This window comes from Balaenoptera physalus (genome assembly GCF_965194825.1).
Source record: "Balaenoptera physalus genome assembly, chromosome: 1".
NCBI lineage: Eukaryota > Metazoa > Chordata > Mammalia > Artiodactyla > Balaenopteridae > Balaenoptera > Balaenoptera physalus.
The window spans coordinates 188,651,420-188,677,232 of NC_138882.1; the positions used below are offsets into that span (position 1 = coordinate 188,651,420).

General features: G+C 42.5%; 1 protein-coding gene across 5 annotated transcripts in view; it reads right to left on the bottom strand.

The window, feature by feature from the left end:
* Positions 1-25,813, bottom strand: part of UBE4B (ubiquitination factor E4B) — a 113,839-nt gene that overhangs the window by 21,015 nt on the left and 67,011 nt on the right. For all 5 annotated transcript variants that reach the window (XM_082460985.1, XM_082460986.1, XM_082460988.1 and 2 more), the window contains 6 exons: positions 24,261-24,459; positions 20,882-21,020; positions 11,469-11,568; positions 10,084-10,211; positions 5,252-5,350; positions 4,306-4,541 (listed from right to left, as the gene is read on the bottom strand). In XM_082460985.1, coding sequence (XP_082317111.1) covers positions 4,306-4,541; positions 5,252-5,350; positions 10,084-10,211; positions 11,469-11,568; positions 20,882-21,020; positions 24,261-24,459 — 901 coding nt within the window. The remainder of the gene's footprint in view (positions 1-4,305; positions 4,542-5,251; positions 5,351-10,083; positions 10,212-11,468; positions 11,569-20,881; positions 21,021-24,260; positions 24,460-25,813) is intronic.

Consider the following 25,813-nt stretch of genomic DNA (forward strand, 5'->3'; position numbering starts at 1 on the left):
TCGGGTCTCATTTTCAACATTACTCCAGAGTCATCTCCTCAGACACCTCCCCTGACTATGCTTCTTAAAGCAGCACAGGCCTTCGTCTCACACTCACTCTCTGGAATTACCTCATTTACGGGTTCAGTGTCTGTCTCCCAGCTAGGGTGCCTGACTGGTGAGGGCGGGGACTTGCGGTCCTCACCGCTAGGCCCTGGCAGCAACACCAAAGCTGACCCGCAGTAGGAGCTCCGTACGTATTTGTTGAATTAGTGATCGAATCTACTTGGGCTAACGCTGGCTTTGCTGATTCAGATCAGCGTGGGGAAGAGAACAGTCTTGAAGGTAAGTCTTGGTTATCAGTGTTCTTCCTGGTTCTGAGTAGCCAAGTTTTGAGAGCTGGTCCTTAAGGCACTGACTGCTGTGGTACAAATAAAATACTCTTATTTTTGAAACTCAGTTTTATTTTTGGAACAAACATTTGATCTTAAGTATCGTCTAAGCTAGAACACCCTCTCTGGGGTGTAAAAGAGAGCCTGTTCCAGAGATCAATCTCTAATTCATGTCTGAGAGTCAGCCGTGCTCAGGAGCCGGGACCTCAGTCAGCAGGACTTAACATGGATTTGATGGACACGTGGGGAGTGTCCACCACGCCCGCGGCAGGGCTCCCTTGGCGCAGGGCCCGCGGTAGCTGGAGGAGCACCTGTGCTAGTGCCCAGCTGCTGAGGCTGCCGCCACTCACTGGCTGTTTCCCTTCAGCAAGCTTCTTGACCTTTCTAAGCTGCAGTTTCCTCATTCGTAAAATGGAGATATTTATAGCACCCATCTTGAGGACTGCTGTGCGGATTAAGTGAAAGGATTAGCAAATGTTCAATAAGCAGGGGCTATTATTAGCATGGGTATCATCTAGTACCCATGGACCACCACACAGGTGGTCCAGGGCCAGAGGGCACACTGCTTGGTGGCAAGGGGGAAAGGAGAAACAACACCCGCGACCAGCTCCTGGAATCTTACCAGTGGGGGGCCCCCCAGGCCCAGCACTGGTCTCACAGGCAAGAGGCCCAGCCCTGTTCTTTATCCCAAAGCCACAGTGACAGGCCCAGGGCACTATCTGAGTACAAAATGCACTTAACTGAATTTTTTTTTTTAATACTAACAATGCATGTTTACTGTAGAATAATTAAGATGTTCAGATAATTAAAAAAAAAAAACCAAAAAACTACCCACAATTCTACCATTCATAAATAACCAATTCACTGTTAATATTTTGGCGTATATTCTCCCATACTTTTTTCTGTAATATACATATGTGTACCAAAACGTGGTCATACTTGACATATTTTTCCACTACATGGCATTTTCTTTACTTTTTATTACTTAACCACGTACTGTAAATAACACACTATTTTTCATGGTTCACATAGACCCACCGTATGGATAAACTATAATTTACTTAACTGACCCACAACTGGCAGGAATTTAGGTTGTTTTTAATACTCTCACTGTACCGCATTATAAATACTAACACAGTGAATGTTGTTATAAACATTTATAGACATTTATATTTATTCCCACAGAATCGATTACTAGGAATGAAGTTTACATGTAAGAGGGTGTACTCATTATTTAGCTGCTGTCTCTCAGCCCCAAATCCACCCTTTTTTTTTTTTTTTTTTAAAAAGACATTTATTTATTTATTTCTTTGGTCACGCCAGGCTTAGTTGCGGCACTGGGCTCCTTAGTTGCGGCATGTGAACTCTTAGGTGCGGCATGCACGTGGGATCTAGTTCCTTGACCAGGGATCGAACCCAGGCTCCTGCATTGGGAGGACGGAGCCTTAACCACTGGGCCACCAGGGAGGTCCCCCCAAATCCACCCTTTACACTTGGCTTTGTGATACTGATGCTGGGACTCCAAGTTTCCCTTTGCCAGCTGGCCCCCTGTTAGGCTCGCCAACAGGGGGCGCTGCAGGGGAGCTGGAAAACTGAAGAAGGGACTTGGACCTCTGCTGGCTTGCTGCTCCCATCATGGACTCTCCAGCCCAGCAGCAGCAGCTGGCTCATTTCCAGCTTTGTTCCACACTCGCAGGACCAGGAATCCCACATGCCCTCAGAGACACCAGCACCAGCTGGCCAGCGTACTTCCTCAGGCCTGGGTCCCAGTTCTGTCCAAGCACTCATTTGAGGCACTAGAATCCCATAACCCCAGCCTTTTCCCTTGGTTCCCCCCGCCCTAGGGACAGATGATGGCCGCTCCCTGCACCGACAATCTGTATTACCCCAGTGTTCCTTATTTGCCTTTCCTGTCTTCCACTACCTATTTCACCAGTTCCTTATGTTAAATTCTCTCTATTAAACTAACTGGCAGGTTATCCTAACTGGGCCTTGACTGATATGGAAGATAGAAGGCTTTGGTGTGGACTGCCAATTTGCCTTCCAGAAAGGCTTTACCAACTTACATTCTCAGAGAGTTTCATAGCACTAATTCTACACACGAGCTACAGAGGAGATGAAATAGACTTTTGCAGGTTCGTTTATTTCCCTACAACCATATTAGCACTAGGTATTCCCATTTTAAAAATAAATTTAATAGGTGAAAAGATGTACCTCATCATTATTTTAAGAAATGCAGAATTACCTTCAATTCAGCTAAGCCTGACAGGTGCAAGGGACCATACAAGGTCCCGTCCTGTACACGGGTGATGCACCACTTGTACCTGAATGGCCCATGGTCCTCTCCTACCAGGGCTAAGAGGTAAGAGGAGGACAGGAGAGCCAAGCGGGGGCCTTTTACCCAGGAGTGTTCTCTGCTGCTGCCAAGGTGAGCATGTTAACAAAACTTCAAGAGGCCCGCATACTTGTTTAAGAGGATACAGGCAGGCTTGGGGAAGGAGAGAAACTCCCAGTAGGTGACATAAGATAATAGTGACAAAGGGGAAAGGAGGTAGACAGGTTCTTGAGCCTGAGAAGCACACAGAGAGAGATGCCAGCACCAGCCCAAAATGAGCAGGAACAGGTCTTGGTCTACAGGGAAGGGATGGTTGTCACTGAACACAGAGGAATCCCCAAACCGCTGCTGCCGCCGTGAACAGCAAGGGACTGTGCTCCGGGAGGCTGGTGTTTCTTCCAAGAGCATGGCGAGTACATTCTGCTAAATGGGCACCCAGAACGTGCTAGGTTCCATAGAAGATAAGAAGACAGACAGGGGCTTCCCTGATGGCGCAGTGGTTAAGAATCCACCTGCCAATGCAGGGGACACAGGTTCGAGCCCTGGTCCGGGAAGATCCCACATGCCACAGAGCAACTAAGCCCATGTGCCACAACTACTGAGCCTGCGCTCTAGAGCCCGTGAGCCACAACTACTGAGCCCACAAGCCACAACTACTGAGCCCGCATGCCACAACTACTGAAGGCCGTGCACCTAGAGCCTGTGCTCCGCAACAAGAGAAGCCACCACCATGAGAAGCCCACGCACTGCAATGAAGAGTAGCCCCCGCTCGCTGCAACTAGAGAAAGCCTGCGCACAGCAACGAAGACCCAACGCAGCCAATAAATAAATAAATAAATAAATAAATAAATAAATAAATAAAAGAAGACAGACAACACACTTCCTTTCCTGAGAAATATACAAACTGGAGGGAAAATGTTCCATTTGTACAATCCTGTGCCTTTGGTAGAGAACAGGTGAATGGTCCCCTAAGTAACAGGCTTTATGAAAACACATTTGCAGTTCAAAAGCCAAATTAAAAATGAAAATTTGGAATACAATTCAACCAGAAGAGGAAGACCTCCTTGCAGAGTGTCTGATACATTCTCAGTCTTGTTCACCAGTGTCACCTAGCACCTAGAACAGTGCCTGGCAAATAGTAGGCACTGGATGAATGTACAGAATTAGTCAATGAGTGAAGACTCTCAGAGATCCTGATTCTGTTGGTTTTTGAGTGGGGTCTTCAAGAATAAGCATTTTTAACAAGCTCCCGGTTTTACCCAGTTTTGAAACTCTGGGTTAAAGGACAGTGTTGCAAAACTAATGTTGTAAGTTAAAAGCTAAAATGACCCAGGTAGTTTCAGATAAAAACACCAACTTGATCTCAGTGTTACCCATCTGACTTTCAATGGATCCCACTGAATCATCAGGGACTAGTATGTAGAGTGGTCAGTGTAATATTTCCACAACTCAGGGGAAAAATAACCAACAGTTTATGCTCTGCTGGCAGTGTATTAGTGGGTCATACTTAGAAGCCGATGTCAGACTATTACAGGTTTCGAACAACTTCATCCACTGGCTTTAGACGACCTTGCCCACCTGTACACAACAGGAACCTACCTGTATAAAACTTCATCAGGGAAGGGACCAACAGCTTGGTGGAGAGAGGATGGTTCTCAATCATTTCAAAAAACTTCTGGGTCCGTGGCTGAACAGCAGGGTTAGTCATAAACATGACTTCTACGAGTTTGGCCACCAGATACGGATTTCGGATGTAGTTCTGGTTACACAACATCACAACGAGGAACATCACAATATCCTGAGTACAGGGCTCATAAAGCACCTGAGGAGAGTATCTGAAGAGGGGTGAGAGGAACAGCTAGTAAAGCTCTGAGAAAACACGGGTGGATGCTGGTGTCATTAGGCAAGGAAGGGGACGAATAGGTCTAGGAGCCAGGACACGGAGTTCCCCTTAACTTGCTGAGTTTAAGGTGACTATTCCCATTACAAATAGGTAGATTTAAAACCCATTGCGTCTATTGGCCATAGCATGTTATATTAACTTGTGTTTTAGAAAATAAACCAAAGGTATGATTAAATCGTAGGTGAATTTTACAAAAGATCTTCACGACCAAAAAGACTTTAAAAAATATTTTGATGGAGTTGTTTTCATTTTTTCAAAGTTCAAACATTGCTTATAAACTCAATCTATTTCTTTGTAAGCATTCTCTAATTTTACAATTGAGAAAAATTTTGGTACAAAATATAGAGGTGGGTATTTCTGGCTTTTGAATGTTCACTCAGATATTTATAAACGGTTTCCTCCTTGTTTCTCAGACACACAATTCGACTCACTTTTCACAGAGCACATTATTACCAGCACTGTTAATCCTCCTCTGTCTTGAGTTATTATTGGAATTGGCTGGATGCCACAGCCGGATTTATTTTTCCAGTCTCCAGGCAGCATTCAGTTAAAGCAGTGGCATTAAGATGGAGGTTCATAATATAATGTACATATTAAATATAAACACATATTAGAACTATGTAATACGTGAATGGGACTTACTGTACAATAAAAAATAAAAATTCAGCAACATCTTCTACATAAAACTCAGGCAATGCTGCAAATACCTTGGGGACATCTGAACTTAAAGGCAGTGTGACACTGTCAAAGAGAAAAAGTACAGGTTACAAAATGAAATCATGACACATCAAACTACAAGGAATATTACACTACCATTACAAGTAAGTGTTTCATCTGGAAAAAGCTCTCATTCTATAATACAACTATGTAAAAAGTGCACAGGCAAAGAAACTACAACCAGAAATGAACAGGGAATAATGAAGACAGGGATAGGCTAGGGTGGATGTGAAACGTTTTTGTTTTTCCTTTTCTTGATTTCTTGATTTTTATTTATTGCATTAAGATTAATGCAATAAATGTGAAGGAAATAAAAGGGTCATGTTTGGTCATCTTATGGAACTCAAACTGTTTGAGACAACAGAGCTACACATGTACTTTAAATACTATTGGGTTGGCCAAAAAGTGCCTTCGGTTTTTAAGTAAAAATAAAAGACACATTTTTCATTTTCACCAAGAACTTTATTGAACAACGTCTTCACCCTTTTGATCCACTACCTTCTGCCATTTTTCAGGCAACTTCATAATTCCATCTTCCCAAAACTTTTTATCTCTTTGAGCAAAGAACTGTTCCAGGTGCCTTTTACAGTCTTCCAGGGAATTGAAGTTTTTTCCATTAAGAGAATTTTGTAAAGACCGAAATAAATTCAAATCCAAAGGTGCAATGTCTGGTGAATATGGTGGATGAATCAGAACTTCCCAGCCAAGATGTAACAGTTTTTGCCTGGTCATCAAAGAAACATGCGGCCTTGTGTTATCCTGATGGAAGATGATGTGTTTTCTGTTGACTGATTCTGGACACTTTTTATCGAGTGCTGCTTTCAGTTGGTCTAACTGGGAGCAGTACTTGTTGGAATTAATCGTTTGGTTTTCCAGAAGGAGCTCATGACAGAGGACTCCCTTCCAATCCCATCATGTACACAACATCACCTTCTTTGGATGAAGACCGGCCTTCGGTGTGGCTGTTGGTGGTTCATTTTGCTTGTCCCATGATCTCTTCCGTTCCACATTATTGCACAGTATCCACTTTTCATCACCCATCACAATTTGTTTTAAAAACAGAACATTTTCATTACATCTAAGTAGAGAATGGCATTCGGAAATACGGTCAAGAAGGTTTTTTTCGCTTAACTTATGTGGAATCCAAACATCAAAGCAATTAACATAACCCAGTTGGTGCAAATGATTTCCAACGCTTGATTTGGATATTTTGAGTATGTCGGCTATCTCCCACGTGGTATAACATTGATTGTTCTCAGTTAATCGTTCTCAGTTAATGTCTTGATTTGATCTCCATCAACTTCAACTGGTCTACCCGACCGTGGCGTGTCATCCAGTGAGAAATCTCCAGCACGAAACTTCGCAAACCACTTCTGACAACATTCGATCAGTCGCAGCACCTTCTCCATACACTGCACAAATCTTTTTTTGCGTTTCAGCTGCGTTTTTACCTTTCTTGAAATAATAAAGCATAATATGCTGAAAATGTGACTTTTTTCCTTCCATCTTCAATATTAAAATGGCTACACAAAAATTCACCAATTTTGATGTCTTTTTTTAAATGCACGCTGATATGACAGCTGTCACATATAACCTAACAAAATCGTTTCGAATGAAGTTAAGGAAAACTAAGTGCTACTAGAGCCATCTTATGGAAAAAACTGAACGAACCTTTTGGTCAACCCAAGATTTTCCACTCCTGCAGGGGGCTTGGGCCAACCTCACCAACATCTGTGATCCTGAGGTTTCATAATAACCATAAAATAATAACAAATAAAACAATAATGGCTGCCTGGAGGAGCTGTCCAGGTGATGATAAAGAAATCAAGAATGTTCTCAGCTCATTCTCTGAATTGGCTAGAGATCTGCCTGCACCCAGTGTCTAGGAGGACCAAATATCCTGTTAACTCCAGCGTTTAGCTTCCAATTTCCTTTTCTATCAATCAAAGATTTTATAGCCAATGTTCCAAGAATATAAAATGGGAAACAGTCTCTTCAGCAAGTGGTGCTGGGAAAGTTGGAGAGCTGCATGTAAATCAATGAAATTAGAACACACCCTCACTCCATGCACAAAAATAAACACAAAATGTCTTAAAGACCTAAACATAAGACATGACACCATAAAATCCTAGAAGACAGCATAGGCAAAGCATTCTCTGATATAAATCATACCAATGTTTTCTTAGGTCAGTCTCCCAAGGCAATAGAAATAAAAACAAAAATAAACAAATGGGACCTAATCAAATTTACAAGCTTTTGCACAGCAAAGGAAACCATAAAAAAAGACAAATGAAAAGACAACCTATGGAATGGGAGAAAAGTATCTGCAAATGATGCGACAGACAAGGGCTTAATCTCCAAAATATACAAACTCATACAACTCAACAACAAAAAAAATCAAACAACACAATTGAAAAATGGGCAGAAGACCTTAATAGACACTTCTCCAAAGAAGACATACAGATGGCCAGTAGGCACATGAAAAGATGTTCATCATTGCTAATTATTAGAGAAATGCAAATCAAAACTACAATGAGGTATCACCTCACACAGGTCAGAATGGCCATCATTAAAAAGTCTACAAATAACAAATGCTGGAGAGGGTGTAAAAAAAAGGGAACTCTCCTATGCTGTTGGTGGGAATGTAAGTTGGTGCAGCCACTGTGGAGAACAGTATGAAGATTCCTCAAAAAACTAAAAATAGAATCACCATATGATCCAGCAATCCCACTCCTGGGCATATACCTGGACAAAACTATAACTGAAAAAGATACATGCACCCCTATGTTCACAGCAACACTATTCACAATAGCCAAGTCATGGAAACAACCTAAATGTTCACTGACAGATGAATGGATAAAGAAGATGTGGTACATATATACACAATGGAATACTACTTAGCCATAAAAAAGAACGAAATAATGCCATTTGCAGCAACATGGATGCAACAAGAGATTATCATGCTAAGTGAAGGAAGTCAGAAAGAGAAAGACAAATACCATATGGTATCACTCATATGTGGAATCTAAAATATGGTGCAAATGAATCTATCTACAAAACAGAAACAGACTCACAGGCATAGACAACAGACTAGGGGTTGCCAAGGGGGAGGGGGGTGGGGGAAGGAAGGATTGGGAGTGTGGGATTAGCAGATGTAAACTATTATGTATAGGATGGATAAACAACAAGGTCCTACTGTATAAACACAGGGAACTATATTCACTATCCTGTGATAAACCATAATGGAAAAGAATATTATAAAAAAAAAGAATGTGGGCTTCCCTGGTGGCGCAGTGGTTGAGAATCTGCCTGCCAATGCAGGGGACACGGGTTCGAGCCCTGGTCTGGGAAGATCCCACATGCCGCGGAGCAACTAGGCCCGTGAGCCACAACTACTGAGCCTGGGTGTCTGGAGCCTGTGCCCCGCAACAAGAGAGGCCGCTATAGTGAGATGCCCGCGCACCGTGATGAAGAGTGGTCCCTGCTCGCTGCAACTGGAGAAAGCCCTCACACAGAAACGAAGACCCAACACAGCCATAAGTAAATAAATAAATAAATAAAATAATAATAATAATAATAATTAAAAAAAAAAAAAAAAGAATGTCTATATATGAGTAACTGAGTCTGGCACAACACTGTAAATCAACTCTACTTCAATTTAAAAAAATAAATAAAAGCGAGGCTTCCCTGGTGGCGCAGTGGATAAGAATCCGCCTGCCAAGGCAGGGGACACGGGTTCGAGCCCTGGTCCGGGAAGATCCCACATGCCGCGGAGCAATTAAGCCCGTGAGCCACAACTACTGAGCTCACATGCCACAACTACTGAAGCCTGCGCGCCTAGAGCCCGTGCTCCGCAACAAGAGAAGACACCACAGTGAGAAGCCTGCGCACCACAACAAAGAGTAGCCCCCGCTCGCCGCAACTAGAGAAAGCCCGGGTGCAGCAACGCAGACCCAATGCAGCCATAAGTAAATAAAAATAAATAAAAGCAAAACAAAAAAACCCCAGAACAACAAAAAAAACCCCTGAAGATTTTTTTTTAAAGAGATTGGAGTTTGTTTATTTGTTTATTTATTTATTCGTTTATTTTTGGCTGTGTTGGGTCTTCGTTTCTGTGCGAGGGCTTTCTCTAGTTGCGGCAAGTGGGGGCCACTCTTCATCGCGGTGCACGGGCCTCTCACTATCGCGGCCTCTCTTGTTGCGGAGCACAGGCTCCAGACGCGCAGGCTCAGTAGTCGTGGCTCACGGGGCTAGTTGCTCCGCGGCATGTGGGATCCTCCCAGACCAGGGCTTAAACACGTGTCCCCTGCATTGGCAGGCAGATTCTCAACCACTGCGCCACCAGGGAAGCCCCACCCCCGAAGATTTTATAGCCAGTTTTTAAAAAGCACTATGTCAAAATTAATTTAATAGGTGTTGACAGTCCCTTATTACTGTAACTAATTCCAAGGAAAATACTTACTTACTTCCTTTACTTTTTTCCCCAGGCCGTGCCATGCGGCATGTGGGGATCTTAGTTTCCCAACCAGGGGTCGAACCCACGCCCCCTGCATTGGGAGTGTGGAGCCTTAACCACTGGACTGCTACGCAAGTCCCCCAAAATATTTATTAATATTACTACTTTCTATACAAGTACAACGTGGAAATGAATTCTTAATAACGTAAGGGTCTTGGTTTCAGGTATCGGCTTTGAGGAACAATAAAGGCAGCACAGCCTGGTGCGTGGAGCCGGGGTGCAGAGGGCGGAGCACACTCACGCGGGATACGCGGGGTCCAGGATGCGGAGCAGCAGCTGAATGAGAAGGCCGTAGAAATGCAGACATCTTCTCAGGAAGCCCTCGTCAAGCAGACCAGCGTCAGCACAGGCCTTGCATCGTACCAGTTTCTGCGGAAGCAGGTATGTCCCCGCCCATAGATTAGTTGGCGGCTAAGTACCTGCAGCGTGATTGGGCAGGGAATGGGCAAGGAGATGGGAAACCTAGGCTCTAGGGCTTCCAGAGCTTCATTGCTAACTGCCTGTAAGATGCTGGTCATGTCTCAAGAGCTTTCTCTGTTCTAAGAGAAAGAAAAGGCATGCCATGCGAATCACTGGGCACAGAACCTAGCACACAGTTAGTGCTGAGAAAGGTTAGGTTGTCACTGCCATATTCAAATAACCTGATGGGGGAGGCCCTTTGGAAGTCAGGGATGGTTACTGAGAAGAGCCAGACAAATCCGCATCTCAGTTCCAGGTCAGCACTGAAAAGCTGCTCTTGGGCAAAATGCTTGTCCACCAAGGGTATAATACCCGCCTCAGAGTATCGTTGTGAGTTTAAACACACACGTGAGCACACATTGCATATGAACAGTTTATAGGCTTCTTGAAACCTATCTCTGGAGCGCTTAGGGGATCTACAGACCCCAGAAAAGAGCCCCCAGCTTTTTCTGCATCTCAAAGAGGTCTACTGTATAGGTAAATAAAACTGAAATCTTAACTTGTACCAGAAACCTAAGTCAGGTAAAATGTCTACACATCATCCTACTAATCAACAAAAAACACGACCAGCTAACATTCAGCTTTGTAATTTGAACATAAAAATGCATAAATGAAAAATGCATAAATTTGCTGTCTGTGCTTCCCTTGCACAACCTTAGCTAGCACTTGTTTTCAGCTATGTCTCATAAGCGGAAATCTTCCCGTCTGCAGTTAGGTTCTATACGATGGATCATTTTCAAGTAAACGAAGAATGAGGGGCAAAGGAAAGAGATCTTTCCACTATCACAAATCCACTTTGTCAAACATCATGAAAATGCGTGGCTGGACAAACTGGAGTTGTGTGTGTTTTGAGGTGCGGGGGTGAGGGTTAGCAGATGGGGAGGATCTTGCACAAGGCAAGGAAAGGGAGGTGATGTTCAACTGAGGATGATAAAATCCATTAAGAATTCATATTGTCATTGGCATAGGCGTAGGCATTTTCTGTCCTGAGATTTAAATAAACATAGAAACTATCCACAAGTTTTTAAATGTACCATTTTTATCTTGGGGGGAAGAGAATAATGAGAAAAACTGAGGACATTAAACTGCTCATTCAAGGCGCATATTCTGGTGGGAAAATTACTATTATGAGGCTGGTCTATAATTATCCCAATTAATGATACAAACCTTAAGCTGAGTTTTGCAGCGCTTCAGCATTTCACGGTGTCTAGCTGCCAGTGGGGAGTCTTTCCATTGGCTTTCATTGTTTTTCAGATCTTCCACAGTTCTGAAAGTAAAGACTAACAGTCAAATGAAAGAAGACACACAGATCCATCACCCACCTTATCTATTCATTTTCCCCATGTCACTGACTCTCAGACACATGTCCCCTCTCTCCCCCCATGTCAGCATCACCAAACTCAGTGGCAAGTTATGGCTAAATTGGCAGCCTTTTTCTTTCTTACTGGTTCCCAACATAACGATGTCTTAAAGTGGATGGCATTTTAGATTTGATGAAATACAGTAATCATTACTTTTGGAAGGAAATACATTGTTCCCAGTTTTTCTGGGAGTGAGAAAATGCAAGGTTACTATGCCTACTCAATTACCCAAAACAAAAGGCTACTTTACTAAGGGCACTTTTCCTTCTGCTTGGAATGCTCTTCTCTGAGGTTACCTTTGCAACTTGCTCCTTCACTCCCTTCAGGTATCTCCTCAAATATCACCTGTCAGACAGGTAAAGCCTTCCCTGATCATGTAATATGCTGCATATTTTAAAGACTGGCTCACTTAACACTATGTCAACCCTTTCTATCTATCAAAACATTGTGTAGGAAACTAGGGGGCAATAAATTCTTTAAAAGTACACTTCCTAGCGACTTCCCTGGTGGTGCAGCGGTTAAGAATCCGCCTACCAATGCAGGGGACATGGGTTCGAGCCCTGGTCCAGGAAGATCCCACATGCCGTGGAGCAGCTAAGCCCGCGAGCCACAACTACTGAGCCTGCGTGCCACAGCTACTGAAGCCCACGCACCTAGAGCCCGTGCTCCGCAGCAAGAGAAGCCACCGCAGTGAGAAGCCCGCGCACCACAACGAAGAGTAGCCCCCGCTCGCCGCAACTAGAGAAAGCCCGTGCGCAGCAACGAAGACCCAACACAGCCAAAGATAAATTAATTAAATAAATAAATTAAACAAAAACAAAAACTACATTTCCTAGATTCCCTTGCTGCCAGCATTTCTGCACATGACCTAGCTTCCACCAAGAGGTGAGCCCTCACTGAAGGCAGAAGTGAATATAGTGAAGTGACAGCCACATGGTTCTTCTGGAAGCACAGCGTGGAGGGGTTTTGCTTGAGGCACTAGCAGAGGCTGAACCCTGAAGCAGCTCCTTCCTGCCAGGCCAGGTTCGAAGGAGAGCTCTGGGAGTCCTCTTTTCCAGGCGTGCCAATGATTCAATAAACCAAATAGTAGCCTTTAATTATCCTCTTTCTGCTTACCTCAGATAAAGTGGATTCCTCTGTCTACAATTGGAACGTGAATAATGGTAGACAGAATAATGCTCCGCCCCACCCCCATACAGGAAGATGTCACAGCTTAATCCCCAGAACCTGTGAATATGTTACCTTACATGGCAAAAGGAAACTTGCAGATGTGATTAAGGGTATGGAGCCCAAGACGGGCCCATATGTCTGGGTGGGCCCAGTGTCATCTCAGGGTCCTTCTAAGAGAAAGAGGGAGTCAGAGTAAGAGAAAGAGTTGTGACAAGTGAAGCAGAGGTCAGAGAGAGGGAGAGCTGAAGATGCGATGCTGCTGATTTTGAAAAGAGAGGAAGGGGGCCGTGAACCAAGGAATGTAGGGGGTCTCCAGCAGCTGGAACAGGCAAAGAAAGAGATTCTTCCCTAGAGCCTCAGAAGGAATGCAGCCTTGATTTTAGGACTTCTGACCACCAGAACCCTAAGGTAATAATTTTTGCTATTTTAACTCACCAAGGTCGTGGTAATCTGTTGCAGCAGCAAAAGGAAACTAACATAATGACTATATGCTTATTGGCAAGAAGAGGTTACAGGTAACAGGCCCTCCAGAAAAATGGGCCTTTGGGATTAGTTCTTCAACTGGGCTGGTTTGAAAGTGGTGAAGGGGACTTCCAGTGGTCCAGTGGGTAAGACTCCACGCTCCCAGTGCATGGGGCCTGGGTTCGATCCCTGGTTGGGGAACTAGATCCTGCATGCCGCAACTAAGATCCCGTGTGCCGCAACTAAGACCCGGTGCAGCCAAAATAAATAAATAAATAAATAAATAAAATATTAAAAAAAAAAAGAAAGCGGTGAAGATTCAGTTAGCATGTGAGGGCATAGAACTGGTAGCCCAGGTTCTCAGTGGAAAAACAGCTGCATAAACGATCACCAGTGACCTCCTGGAGTGAAGAGATGGTGTGGCTACTTGTAACTATGCTGGAGAGCTCACAGAAGAAAATGACAGGCTCCAGATTTTAAAATCTCACTTCAAGAACAAGCCAATGAGTCAGGGAGTTTCTAAGACGACCATAAAGAAGCAGAGTCTGGTCCTATAAAGCACCAAATTATAACACAGACTGAATCCATAACCTCACTGGATCTCTTATCTGAATGTCAGAGCAAAGACTGGGACTCCAAGAATTCTAATGGAGGAGTTCGGGAGAACCTAAGTACCCAAATCCCTAAATGCCCTGAGCCTCGTCTGACAGCAGAAGCAGCTCCTGCAGTCATTGTAGCTGAGGTGGTCAGCTTGCAGGATGATGCCAATTTCCCTTAGGTCCCAACCCATCATACGTCATTGTTTCCAGAACCGTAACTGGAGTGAGATCAATCACTGCCCTTATGGGCCAATTACAAAGCCACATGCAGGAAAAGCACACATTTGAAGAAAAAAGAAAGACCAAGATTTGCTAATATGTTATATTAGCTTCCTACTGCTGCTGTAACAAATCATCACAAACTTACTGGCTTGCAGCAACACAAATATAGTCTTAGAGTTCCGGAGGTCAGAAATCTAAAATGGGTCAGCAGGGGATGTATTCCTTCTGGAGGCTCTAGGGTGAGTGTTTCCTTGCCCTTTCCACCTTCTAGAGGGAGCCCGCATTCCTTGGCTTGTGGACCCACATCACTCTGATGTCTGCTTCTGTCATCACATTTCCTTTCTCACTCTGACCTTCTTGCCTCCCTCTTTTTTTTTTTTTAAATTAATTTGTTTCTTTATTTATTTATGGCTGTGTTGGGTCTTCATTTCTGTGCGAGGGCTTTCTCTAGTTGTGGCAAGCGGGAGCCACTCTTTATCACGGTGCGCGGGCCTCTCACCATCGCAGCCTCTCTTGTTGAGGAGCACAGGCTCCGGACGCGCAGGCTCAGTAATTGTGACTCATGGGCTTAGTTGCTCTGCGGCATGTGGGGTCTTCCCAGACCAGGGCTCGAACCCGTGTCCCCTGCATTAGCAGGCAGATTCTCAACCACTGCGCCACCAGGGAAGCCCTTGCCTCCCTCTTAAAAGGACCCTTGTGATACATTGGGTCCACCCAGATAATCTAGGAAAACCTCTCCATCTCAAGGTCCTACAATTAATCACATCTGCGAAGTCTCTTTTGTCATGTAAGGTAACACATTCACAAGCTCTGGAGACTAGGACATGAACATCTTTGCCGCACCACTGTTCTACCTACTACATCTGTAGTGAAGAAATGTGGCAGTATGTGTGGAACAGACTCTGAAGATGCTTGATCACCAAGAGAGGAACATGCTAACATACTCCTAAGTGGGGATAAATGCACTGACATGAATACAACGACCAGAGCCTCTGGATTCAACCTTATGCTGAGTATCTGGGAGGGGCTCTAACTGTGTGCCCACCTGGTTGACTAAAACCTAGAATTGAAGTTGAGTTGTTAGGAATTCCTTGATATAAATTCAGAGGAAGGAATCCAAAATATAAGAAGCTGGGAATATTAATATAGATTTACCATGTATGACTAGCTCAGAAAACCACCCTCTCAAAACACACACATACCCCAACTGTGTCCTGGAAGATACTTTTTTTAGGTTTCTGGTAACTGACTGTACTGCTGAACTGAATGAATAAGCATTTTCAGAACTCTAATGAAAAACTGATGAACTCATAAAAGTGCTAACAAAAGATCAAGATAAAAAAAAAATTAATTACATGGGACTGAGTGAACTGATGAGGATGAGTATAATTTTTGTGACTTTCTGTCTGAATTAAAAAAAAAAAAATCCCACAAGGACTCAGAGGCAAAGAATATACAAATCAATTTTCACTGCAAAGTAAAGGAGCTGTTACAGTGGAGGATTACTGGACTGAATGTCAATATTATGACATAGTATGAGTGTGTTTCATGTTTGGTAATTGCAATCATTGTTGCTTTTGCTGTGGTCATCCATGTACAATGCTTGGTGTCAGTCTATTTATCTCTTGTAAAAATAAAATACAGTGTGTGTGTGTGAAAAAAAAAAAAAAAGAGTATACACAGGACAAGCAAGTAGGTAAATTCAAGATTATGGATGTGGGTGACATTTGCTTGGTAGTAAAATGAGGGCCTTTGTACAAGTACGTTTGTGAACTTCAAAATTGGTCTTTTATTATTTTTTTTGAGAGGGTATCTATTGTAATTCTCGAAGGGAGATATGCAGCTCATATCATTGCAATGAATAAATGAACTCTAAATATTAAAAATCTTCGGTTGACACAGAGCCTAACAATTTGCCAGAGACAAGAATTTTCTTAGCTTACATTTACCTCATAACGGCTCTAATTTAACTTTTTATTAGTAGAATTTTTCTTAGTGAGGAGCAAATATAGAGGGATGGGGTCTATCTCAGCTGATGCAAAACCTGGATTTATCTTAATTGTTAGGGGAAAAAAGAATGTTTTTAGTAACAGATGTATTTAAAATTTTCCATTTTGTTGAGCATTCTCTTTAATACTTTATAATAGTAATGATTCAAGGATCATCAAATATCAGGCGGTTTGGAGGACCTTTGGAATTTATGTGAATCTCTTTAGAAATCTCTTGTATAATTGGGGAACCGTATGATAAAGTCATCATCCAATTTGTTAAATTCCTTCCGGTGGGGAATTAGTAAAAAAAGCAACAAGGAAAAAAAAAAAAAAAAAAAAAATCTGACTTCAGCCAGATGTACTTTTATTTAATTAGTTTTTTTATTTTTAAATTTTATTTATTTTATTTATTTATTTTTGGCTGAGTTGGGTCTTCATTGCTGCGCGCGGGCTTTCTCTAGTTGCGGCGAGCGGGGGCTACTCTTTGTTGTGGTGCGCGGGCTTCTCATTGCAGTGGCTTCTCTTGTTGTGGAGCACGGGCTCTAGGCGCCCGGGCTCAGTAGTTGTGGATCGCAGGCTGTAGAGTGCAGGCTCGGTAGTTGTGGCACACGGGCTTAGTTGCCACGGACTATGGGCTTAGTTGCTCCACAGCATGTGGGATCTTCCTGGACCAGGGCTTGAACCCGTGTCCCCTGCATTGGCGGGCGGATTCTTAACCACTGCGCCACCAGGGAAGCCCTGGAAGATATTTCTTGTATCACAGCACTGAAAAATACACAGGTGAGGGGAACACCAACATCTCTGAAAGGCACCAACCCTCACTGCAGGCTGGGAGTGAAGATGGCAGATGGTGCCATTGAAATGCACCCTCTGAAGTCAGTGGAAATGATGGGACCACAGGACGGCATCCATTGCAGGATGAAGGAACAGACAAATCAGAGTCGGAAATTTTTATAAGCCTCTCAATAACTGATATTATAAGCTGATAAAATCAGTAGACATAAGGAAAATTTGAACAAAAGATAAACAAACTTAATCGATATATGTGAAATACTGCAATAAGCAACAAAGAAAGCAGATTCTTTTCTTTTCTTCTTCTTTTTTTTTTTTTTGGCTGCGTGGCTCATGGGATTTTAGTTCCCTGACTAGGGATTGAACTGAGGTCCTCGGCAGTGAGAGTGCAGAGTCCTAAACACTGGACTGCCAGGGAATTCCTGTGTGTTCATTTCTGCTATGGAACATTTACTAATTTAAATGTTAGCTACAAGGCAAATCACAATAAAGTTCAAAGAACATAAATCAGAATATGTCGTCTGACAATGGAATTTAGCTAGAAATCAGTAACAAAAGATAAATGAACAAATCCCCCCAAGAATCTGGAATTTAAGCACCCCATCTTTATATAATCCACAAGTCAAGTAAGAAACAATAAAAATCAGAATATATTTTGAACTGAACAATAAAATATGACATACCAAAAGGTGCTCAAGATCACTATCAAGGAAATGCAAATCAAAAGCACAATGAGATATCACCTCATACCTGTTAGAATGGCCACTATCAAAAAGATAAGAAATAAGTGTTGGTAAGAATGTAGAGAAAAGGGAAACCCTGTGCACTGTTGGTGGGAATGTAACCTGGTACAACCACTATGGAAAACAGTATGGATGTTCCTCAAAAATTTAAATTAGAACTACCGTATGATCCAGCAATTCCACTTCTGGGTATTTAGCCCACGAAAACAAAAATGAAAAGATATATGCACCCCCATGTTCATTGCAACATTATTTACAATAGCCAAGATAGAGAAACAATCGAAGTGTCCACCAACAGATGAATGGAAAAAGAAATGTCACACACACACACAGAGGAATATTATTCGGCCATAAAAAAGAATGAAATTTTGCCACTGGTAACAACATGGATGGACCTTGAGGGCATTATGCTAAGTGAAATAAGTCGGACAGAGAAAAATACCATATAATCTCACTTATGTATGGAATCCTAAAAAAGCAAACAAAAACCCAAAATACCAAGTTCAAAGACACAGAGAACAAGACTGGTGGCTGCCAGAGGTGGGGGAGTGGGGTGGACAAAATAAGTCAAGGGAGTCAAAAGGTACACAAACTACCAGTTATAAAATAAATAAGTCATGGGGATGTAATATACAACATGGTGACTATAGTTAATAATACTGTACTGTGTATTTGAAAGTTGCTGAGAGAGATCTTAAAAGTTCTCATCACAAGAAAAAAATGTTACTATGTATGGTGACAGATGTTAATTAGACTTACTGTGGTGATCATTTTGCAATATATGCAAACATCAAATCATTATGTTGTACACCTGAAACCAACATAATGTTATATGTCTATTATACCTCAGTAAAAAAGATGACCTACTAAAAATGAGGGATGCAGCTAAAGCCATACTTAGAGGGAAACTAAACAGCCTTAAATGCATATATAAGAAAGGGCTGAAAATGAATGATTTAAATATCAACCTCAAAAAGCAATAGAAACATCAACAAAAAGCAAATTCAACTAAAAGGAAATAATAAAGGCCCTACAGACACAAAAGCGATAAAAAGAGGATACTATGAACAACTTTATACCGAAAAGTTTTGAAACTTTACATACCATGGGAAAACTGGCACAAGATGAAATGAAAATCTAAACAGGCCTATATCTGTTAACAAAAAAATACATAATTTAAAAAACTTCCCACATAGAAAACTCTAAGCCCAGACAACTTCATCAATGTTTCCAAACATTTAAGGAAGAAATAAAATAATTCTTACACAATAAACTCCTCAAAAAATATAAAAAGAGGGAACACTCCACAACTCATTCTATGTGGCAAGAATAATGTTGATAACAAAATCTGAGAAGGACTTAACAAGAAATGAAAATCATAGGTCAATCTTTCTTTTGAATATAGACTCAAAACTCCTAAACAGAATATTAGCAAACTGAATATCCAATGAGATTTAAAAGCAATAATATAGAGTTGAGTTTATTTCAAGAATATAAGGGAACTTCCCTGGTGGTCCAGTGGTAAAGAATCCACCTTCCAATGCAGGGGACGCGGGTTCGATCCCTGGTCAGGGAACTATGATCCCACATGCCACGGGGCAACTAAGCCTGTGTGCCACAACTACTGAGCCTGCATGCCTGAACTAGAGAGCCCACGCACTCTGGAGCCTGCGCGCCACAACTGCAGAGAGAAAACCTGCACGCCACAACTAGAGGGAAGCCCAGGAACTGCAACAAAATATGCTGCATGCCTCAACAAAGATCCCACGTGCCGCAACTAAGACCCAACGCAGCCAAGAATAAAATAAATACAATAATAATATTAAAAAAAAAGAATGTAAGATTGGTTTGATATCAGAAAGCCAATTGATGTAATTCAACCATATTAATAGAATAAAGGGGAAAAAAAATCTGATCTCCTCAACAGAGATGGAAAAAGATTTTAATAAAATTCAACTCCTGTTGAGAACAAAAAACTTGTAGAAAATAATCACCTAAAAGGGAATTTCCTGGGCTTCCCTGGTGGCGCAGTGGTTGAGAGTCTGCCTGCCAATGCAGGGGACACGGGTTCGAGCCCTGGTCTGGGAAGATCCCACATGCCGCGGAGCAGCTGGGCCCGTGAGCCACAACTACTGAGCCTGCGCGTCTGGAGCCTGTGCTCCGCAACAAGAGAGGCCACGATAGTGAGAGGCCCGCACAGGCCCATGCACCGCGATGAAGAGTGGCCCCTGCTTGCCACAACTAGAGAAAGCCCTCGCACAGAAACGAAGACCCAACACAGCCAAAAATAAATTAAAAAAAAAAAAAAAAAGGAATTTCCTTAATCTGATAATAGAGGATGTCTAAAAAACTACCCCCCATTAACTGGAATAAGAAAGAAATTTTAATAAAGTTATCAATACTTCTACTCAAGACTGCAGTAGAAATTGTAGCCAGGGCAGTAAGGCATGAAAAAGAAAATTATGAGAAAGAAAGAAAACTGCCATCATTTACAGACAACATGATTACATGTAGAAAAAACAATATTAAGAAATCTACCAGGCAATTATTAGAATTATTAAGTGATTGATTCTATTTTAATTCAAGGCAGATATAGATATGACACACTTTCTATCACACCCAGACTACACCACTCCTGGACCAAATGGTGTAAGTGGCTACTCCATTATTATTCCAGATGACCTGTTCAAAAAAATGTTTGCCTCCTATTCCTGTGACCTTTGTTTGCAGGTGCTGGTACGTGGGGAGAAATGCTTAGATTAAGAAAAACAACAATGGTGCTAATGAATAGGAAACTGAGGCTACTACCTGGCCCTTTTAGACTTCTTATGCCACAGGACAATGTGCAAAAAAAGTGAATTACATGTTGGTGGGAGTAAATGATCTTGTTTATTAAGGGAAACCAGAGTTACTGTTTCACAGTCCAGGGAAAGAGGGGTATGTCTGGAACCCAAGAAATCCTTTAAAGTGCCTCCTGATAATATGGTGCCCAGTGGAAAAAGTTAATGGAAGTCTCAACCACATACCAAGGGTTGAGAACTCTAGAAAACAAAGTTTGGGTCACTTCACCATGCAAAGAACTCTGGCCAATCAAGGAACATGGATGTAGTAGCAGAGGCAGATGGTATACTGTACCACATGTACCCCTCACATTCAAATCTACTGGTCACAAGGGAAATGCCTGCTTGTGAGAACAAGTGGTGACTCAGGCAACCTCAGGACACGGCATCACGCACATACCTGTTGAGCTCCCGGATGGCCCGGAGCCTGCGGATGTAGCGTCGGCAACCCGGCAGAATTGAGAGATGGTGGGCGTGCAGGGTAAGAAAGAAGCATTCTGTAGGGAATTTCGGCTCAGAAAACGGAGGTTGATCTCCATCTAGGAAAAAGAACAAAATTCCTGAAATAAAATCTATCACATGACTATATCAGAGGAAAAGCACAATTAAGAAGACAAAATTACACTTGAATTTTCAAGAAGTTTAAGGACACTTTTAAAAAATTACACTTAATGGGACTTCCCTGGTGGTGCAGTGGTTAAGAATCCGCCTGCCAAGACAGGGGACACGGGTTCGATCCCTGGTCCAGGAAGATCCCACATGCCGCGGAGCAACTAAGCTCGTGTGCCACAACTACTGAGCCTGTGCTCCAGAGACCGCAAGCCACAACTACTGAGCCCATGTGCCACAACTACTGAAGCCTGTATGCCTAGACCCCGTGCTCCGCAACAAGAGAAGCCACTGCACTGAGAAGCCTGCGCACTGCAACGAAGAGTAGCCCCCGCTTGTCGCAACTAGAGAAAGCCCGTGCACGGCAGTGAAGACCCAACGCAGCCAAAATAAATAAATAAATAAATAAATAAACAAACTTATAAAAAAAAAAATTAGGCTTAGGTAATGTTATAAGAAAAACAGAATTCCTCTAAGCTCCATTTATGATCAGGTACTCTGCCCCATCTAATTAAATGTTTATACAGATGTACACCAACAATCTTCAGTGATGTGTCTTCCTGGTGTATTTTATAGAATCATTTCTATTATTCAAACATCATTGTTAAACCTCAAAATGGTATTAGATTATGTAAATAAGCTACAGATTCCATAGCCATTTCCCTACTGTTGGACATAATTGTTGTTTCTAATTTTTCTCTATTAGAAACAGTGCTGGGAGGATCTATGTACAACAAGTTACTCCCTCACCCCCTCTCCCTTGCCAGCTTTGGGAGCATATTCTGGGAAGTGGAATTATTGAGAAAGACAGTATTACAGTTTTTTGTTATGAATCACCAGAATTCACTTTAATTGATAAAATGCCATCTATTTATTTACAAACTTATATTCTATCTTATCACTCTGTTTTTGAATAACTTATAGTTACAGAATATTAACTTGAATTTCTTTCAATTTGTATCTAATTCCTACAAATATGTATATTTTTCCCTACAAGTATATTTTGTTTGACATATACTGCTTATATTTTTTTCTCCCAAACAAAAGATAACTGTTTCTTGGTAGAATTTAGTTTTGGTCTTACACATTTATAACAGTTCTGCATTTTGAATATGATTTTATCAATTATGTGACACATATTTTCTCCCATTCTTTTATTTTACATATTCATTTTGTCTCCCTCTATAAAAAGTATGTTTATATATTAAGATATATATATATTGTCTCTGATGATATTCTCCATTTCTTAAATCATTAAAAATTTCTCTTTTATGGCTGGGTCAAATCCTCTGTTCAGCTTTTTCGTGCCAGGGAAGGATGGAATCTCTACATTACTCCATGAATAATTTTATAATGTTTAAAACTAAATGTCATATGGTTTTTATGTTTGTCATTAAGTAACATGTTTTTAAAAAATTTTTTAATTGAAGTATAGTTGCTTTAATAACATGCTTTATAATATAGAGAAAAAGATCCATAATCTTAACACCTTCAAAATATTCGTATTTTTATTCCATCAATTCATCAAGATCTAGGAGAGATTTCATGAGAATTTTAATTGGCATATATAAAATTTACATAATAACTAAGTCATTGCTATCATTTCTATTGTATACACATATATATTTAAACCCAGAACAGTACATTTCCTCCCATTTGTTCTACGTATCTATTTGATGTTGGCTAATCCAAAAAAGAACTTTTTTACTGTATTCATTTTTATTGCATATCTCTAGCTCATAAATGTACTTTCTAGAGAGGTAGTAACAATTTGTGAGGAGTCATTAGCATCCAAACAAAATAAATTTTTTTTTTTCCCTAGACTCTGTAAACTCTAACTTCTCACCTGGGGCAGCTGAGAACCACCCCTCCACATAAGCTGGATGTGGCTCACTTGGGTGAATGAATAGCATTCCCAGTATTGACAGATTCTTAGGGATTGTACCAAAACAAAGAAATGGAAAAGCAGAAAGTCATTTTTTTTCTTCACTCAGGAATCACTTTCAAACCCAGTATTTTGCAACATAAAATATGTACCCATTTCTCTTGCATTTCTACTTTTCTGTTTTCCTGATCACCGGTCTCTCAGATACATTTTATTCGTCACAAGCTTCCCTTTGCCTGGGTCTTTCCTTCTCTTCTGTCTTCTCCAACTATACTCCTTTGCATTCTCTCCCTCTGCCCCTCTGGACCTCTCTGTCACGACTGTGTTTAGCCAGGAAAGCAGCTGTGGTCAAGCAGGGTAGGCTCTCTTCTTCCTCTCTCCTACAGGCCCTCCCTCTGGAAGGGGCCTTCCTCAGAAAGCGTCTTCCTTAGCTCCAGCCATCCTCTGGGCAGCCTGTTCTTTAGGGGACCCCCTTGACCTTCTCCACAAACCCTCTAGCTACCCCCAACCCTGGCTGGCCTGACCCCAGGAGCCCAGATCCTAATTCTGGAGTTTGCCTGGCTTATCAGAAATCAGGTCACCTGAGAGAAACAGAAATTCCCTAAAGAATTAGATTGCTTCCCTCACTACTGACAAGTAAGAAAAAGTGGAACCGAACTAAACACCTGGAAGGATGGACCCAGATCAGGGAGTGTGGTGGAGCAGAGAGACCCCTGGGCTCGGCTCAGCACGCCTGAGCAGCAGTTGCAACTTGCTGATTGACAGGCTAGGTGAGCCGGGCACCTTCTGGAGCCTCAGTCTCCTTATATTTAACGAGTAAGACAGTAGAGTTGCTATTAAGATGTTTATTAAAGTTCTCTTCCTGATAATCCCATAACAGTCTGATGTAGCAGCTTTAGGGGGAGAGGAGTCAATGAAAACTGGCACTGATGATGGAGAACAGGAACAAGGGCAAGAGGGAGCCCCAGGGATGGGGGTGGGACGCTGGGAGGTGACAGACAGGGACGCGGTAGCTGGTGTCAGATTCAAACTGTGGGATGATGCTGAGTCCAGATGGATCCTTCTGTTAGAATGCGTATCTATTCTACTTCTTGTAATTAAAAGAAAATAGAAGAACCGCTTCCCCGGTGGTCCAGTGGTTACAACTCCATGCTTCCAATGCAGGGGGCATGGGTTCGATCCCTGGTCTGGGAACTAAGATCCCAGGTGCCACGCGGCGCAGCCAAAAAAAAAATAATAAAAGAAGGGCAGCTTTTAACGACCTAACAATGAACATGTCACTCACAAAGTTCAGTCAGCCAGTCATTCACGTCCTCCATCGTGGCATTCACTCTCGTCTCATCGCTGGGAAGAGTAATCCGACACCTCGGGTGGAATATGTACGTGGGGTCGACCGTCTCTAACTTGATCTTTGTGCTTAGCTGCTGCAGCACCCAAAGGAAATTCAGCATCAATCCGTCTGTAGATACCAATCTATCATCCGTCTGTGAAAGAGAAAAGTATTTAAAATCATGATCTGAACAGAAATTTTGGCACAAGTGTACAAGAAAGGAGAGCAAACTTTCATCCTGAAGTCAGCGAGGGGACACCTAGAGCATCACCATCGTCACTCTACTGGCAGGTGCGATTCGTTGAGTGTTAACCGTACGTGAAGGGTTTTCTCTCACTGAATCTCCACAATAGCCCTTAGAATTGAATGATACTGTTATTCACATTTTACAGAGGAGGAAACTAAGGCTCAGAGAATTTAAGTGATTTGCCTAAGATCCTCAAAATCAGTAAGCAGAAACGCAATAAATACTATTTCCTTTCTCTTCTTTATTTCCCCTCAAAAGCATCGGAACAACTCGTTTCACTGTTACCACTTGACTAACTAACAGCTTCTCTGGACGACAGCGATAGCATAATCCTGCTTTAAGAATTCCCTGGAGGTCCAGTGGTTGGGACGCCGTGCTTTCACTGCCCAGGGCCTGGGTTCGATCCCTGGTTCGGGATCCTGTAAGCCGTGTGGCACAGCCAAAAAAAAAAAAAAAAAGACCACAATTCTTTTTTTTTTTAATTTTTATTTATTTATTTATTTATTTATTTATTTTTGGCTGTGTTGGGTCTTCGTTTCTGTGCGAGGGCTTTCTCCAGTTGCGGCGAGCGGGGGCCACTCTTCATCGCGGTGCGCGGGCCTCTCACTGTTGCAGCCTCTCTCGTTGCGGAGCACAGGCTCCAGACGCGCAGGCTCAGCAACTGTGGCTCACGGGCCTAGTTGCTCCGCGGCATGTGGGATCTTCCCAGACCAGGGCTCGAACCCGTGTCCCCGGCATTGGCAGGCAGACCCTCAACCACTGCGCCACCAGGGAAGCCCGAGACCACAATTCTAATAAAGATAGTTAAAATCGGTGGAGTGCTCACCATGTACTGGGCATGATTCTCACAGCTTTACAAACACTAAGTCCACGAGTCAGGTACTATGATTATCCCCACTTGGCAACGAGGAAATGGAGGCATAGAGAAGCAACTGTCTAGGTCCCACTGCTGGCAAACAGTGGAACCCCAGTTTGAAATCCAGGCAGTCTAATACCAGGTCCATACTCTTCTCTCTGCTTTTTCTTGAGTAGAAATGTCACATCGCTCATTAATAATATAGCAAGGGAGCTTCCCTGGTGGCGCAGTGGTTGAGAATCCGCCTGCCAATGCAGGGGACACGGGTTTGAGTCCTGGTCCAGGAAGATCTCACATGCCGCGGAGCAACTAAGCCCGTGCGCCACGACTACTGAGCCTGCGCTCTGGAGCCTGTGCTCCGCAACAAGAGAAGCCACCGCAATGAGAAGCCCACGAACCGCAACG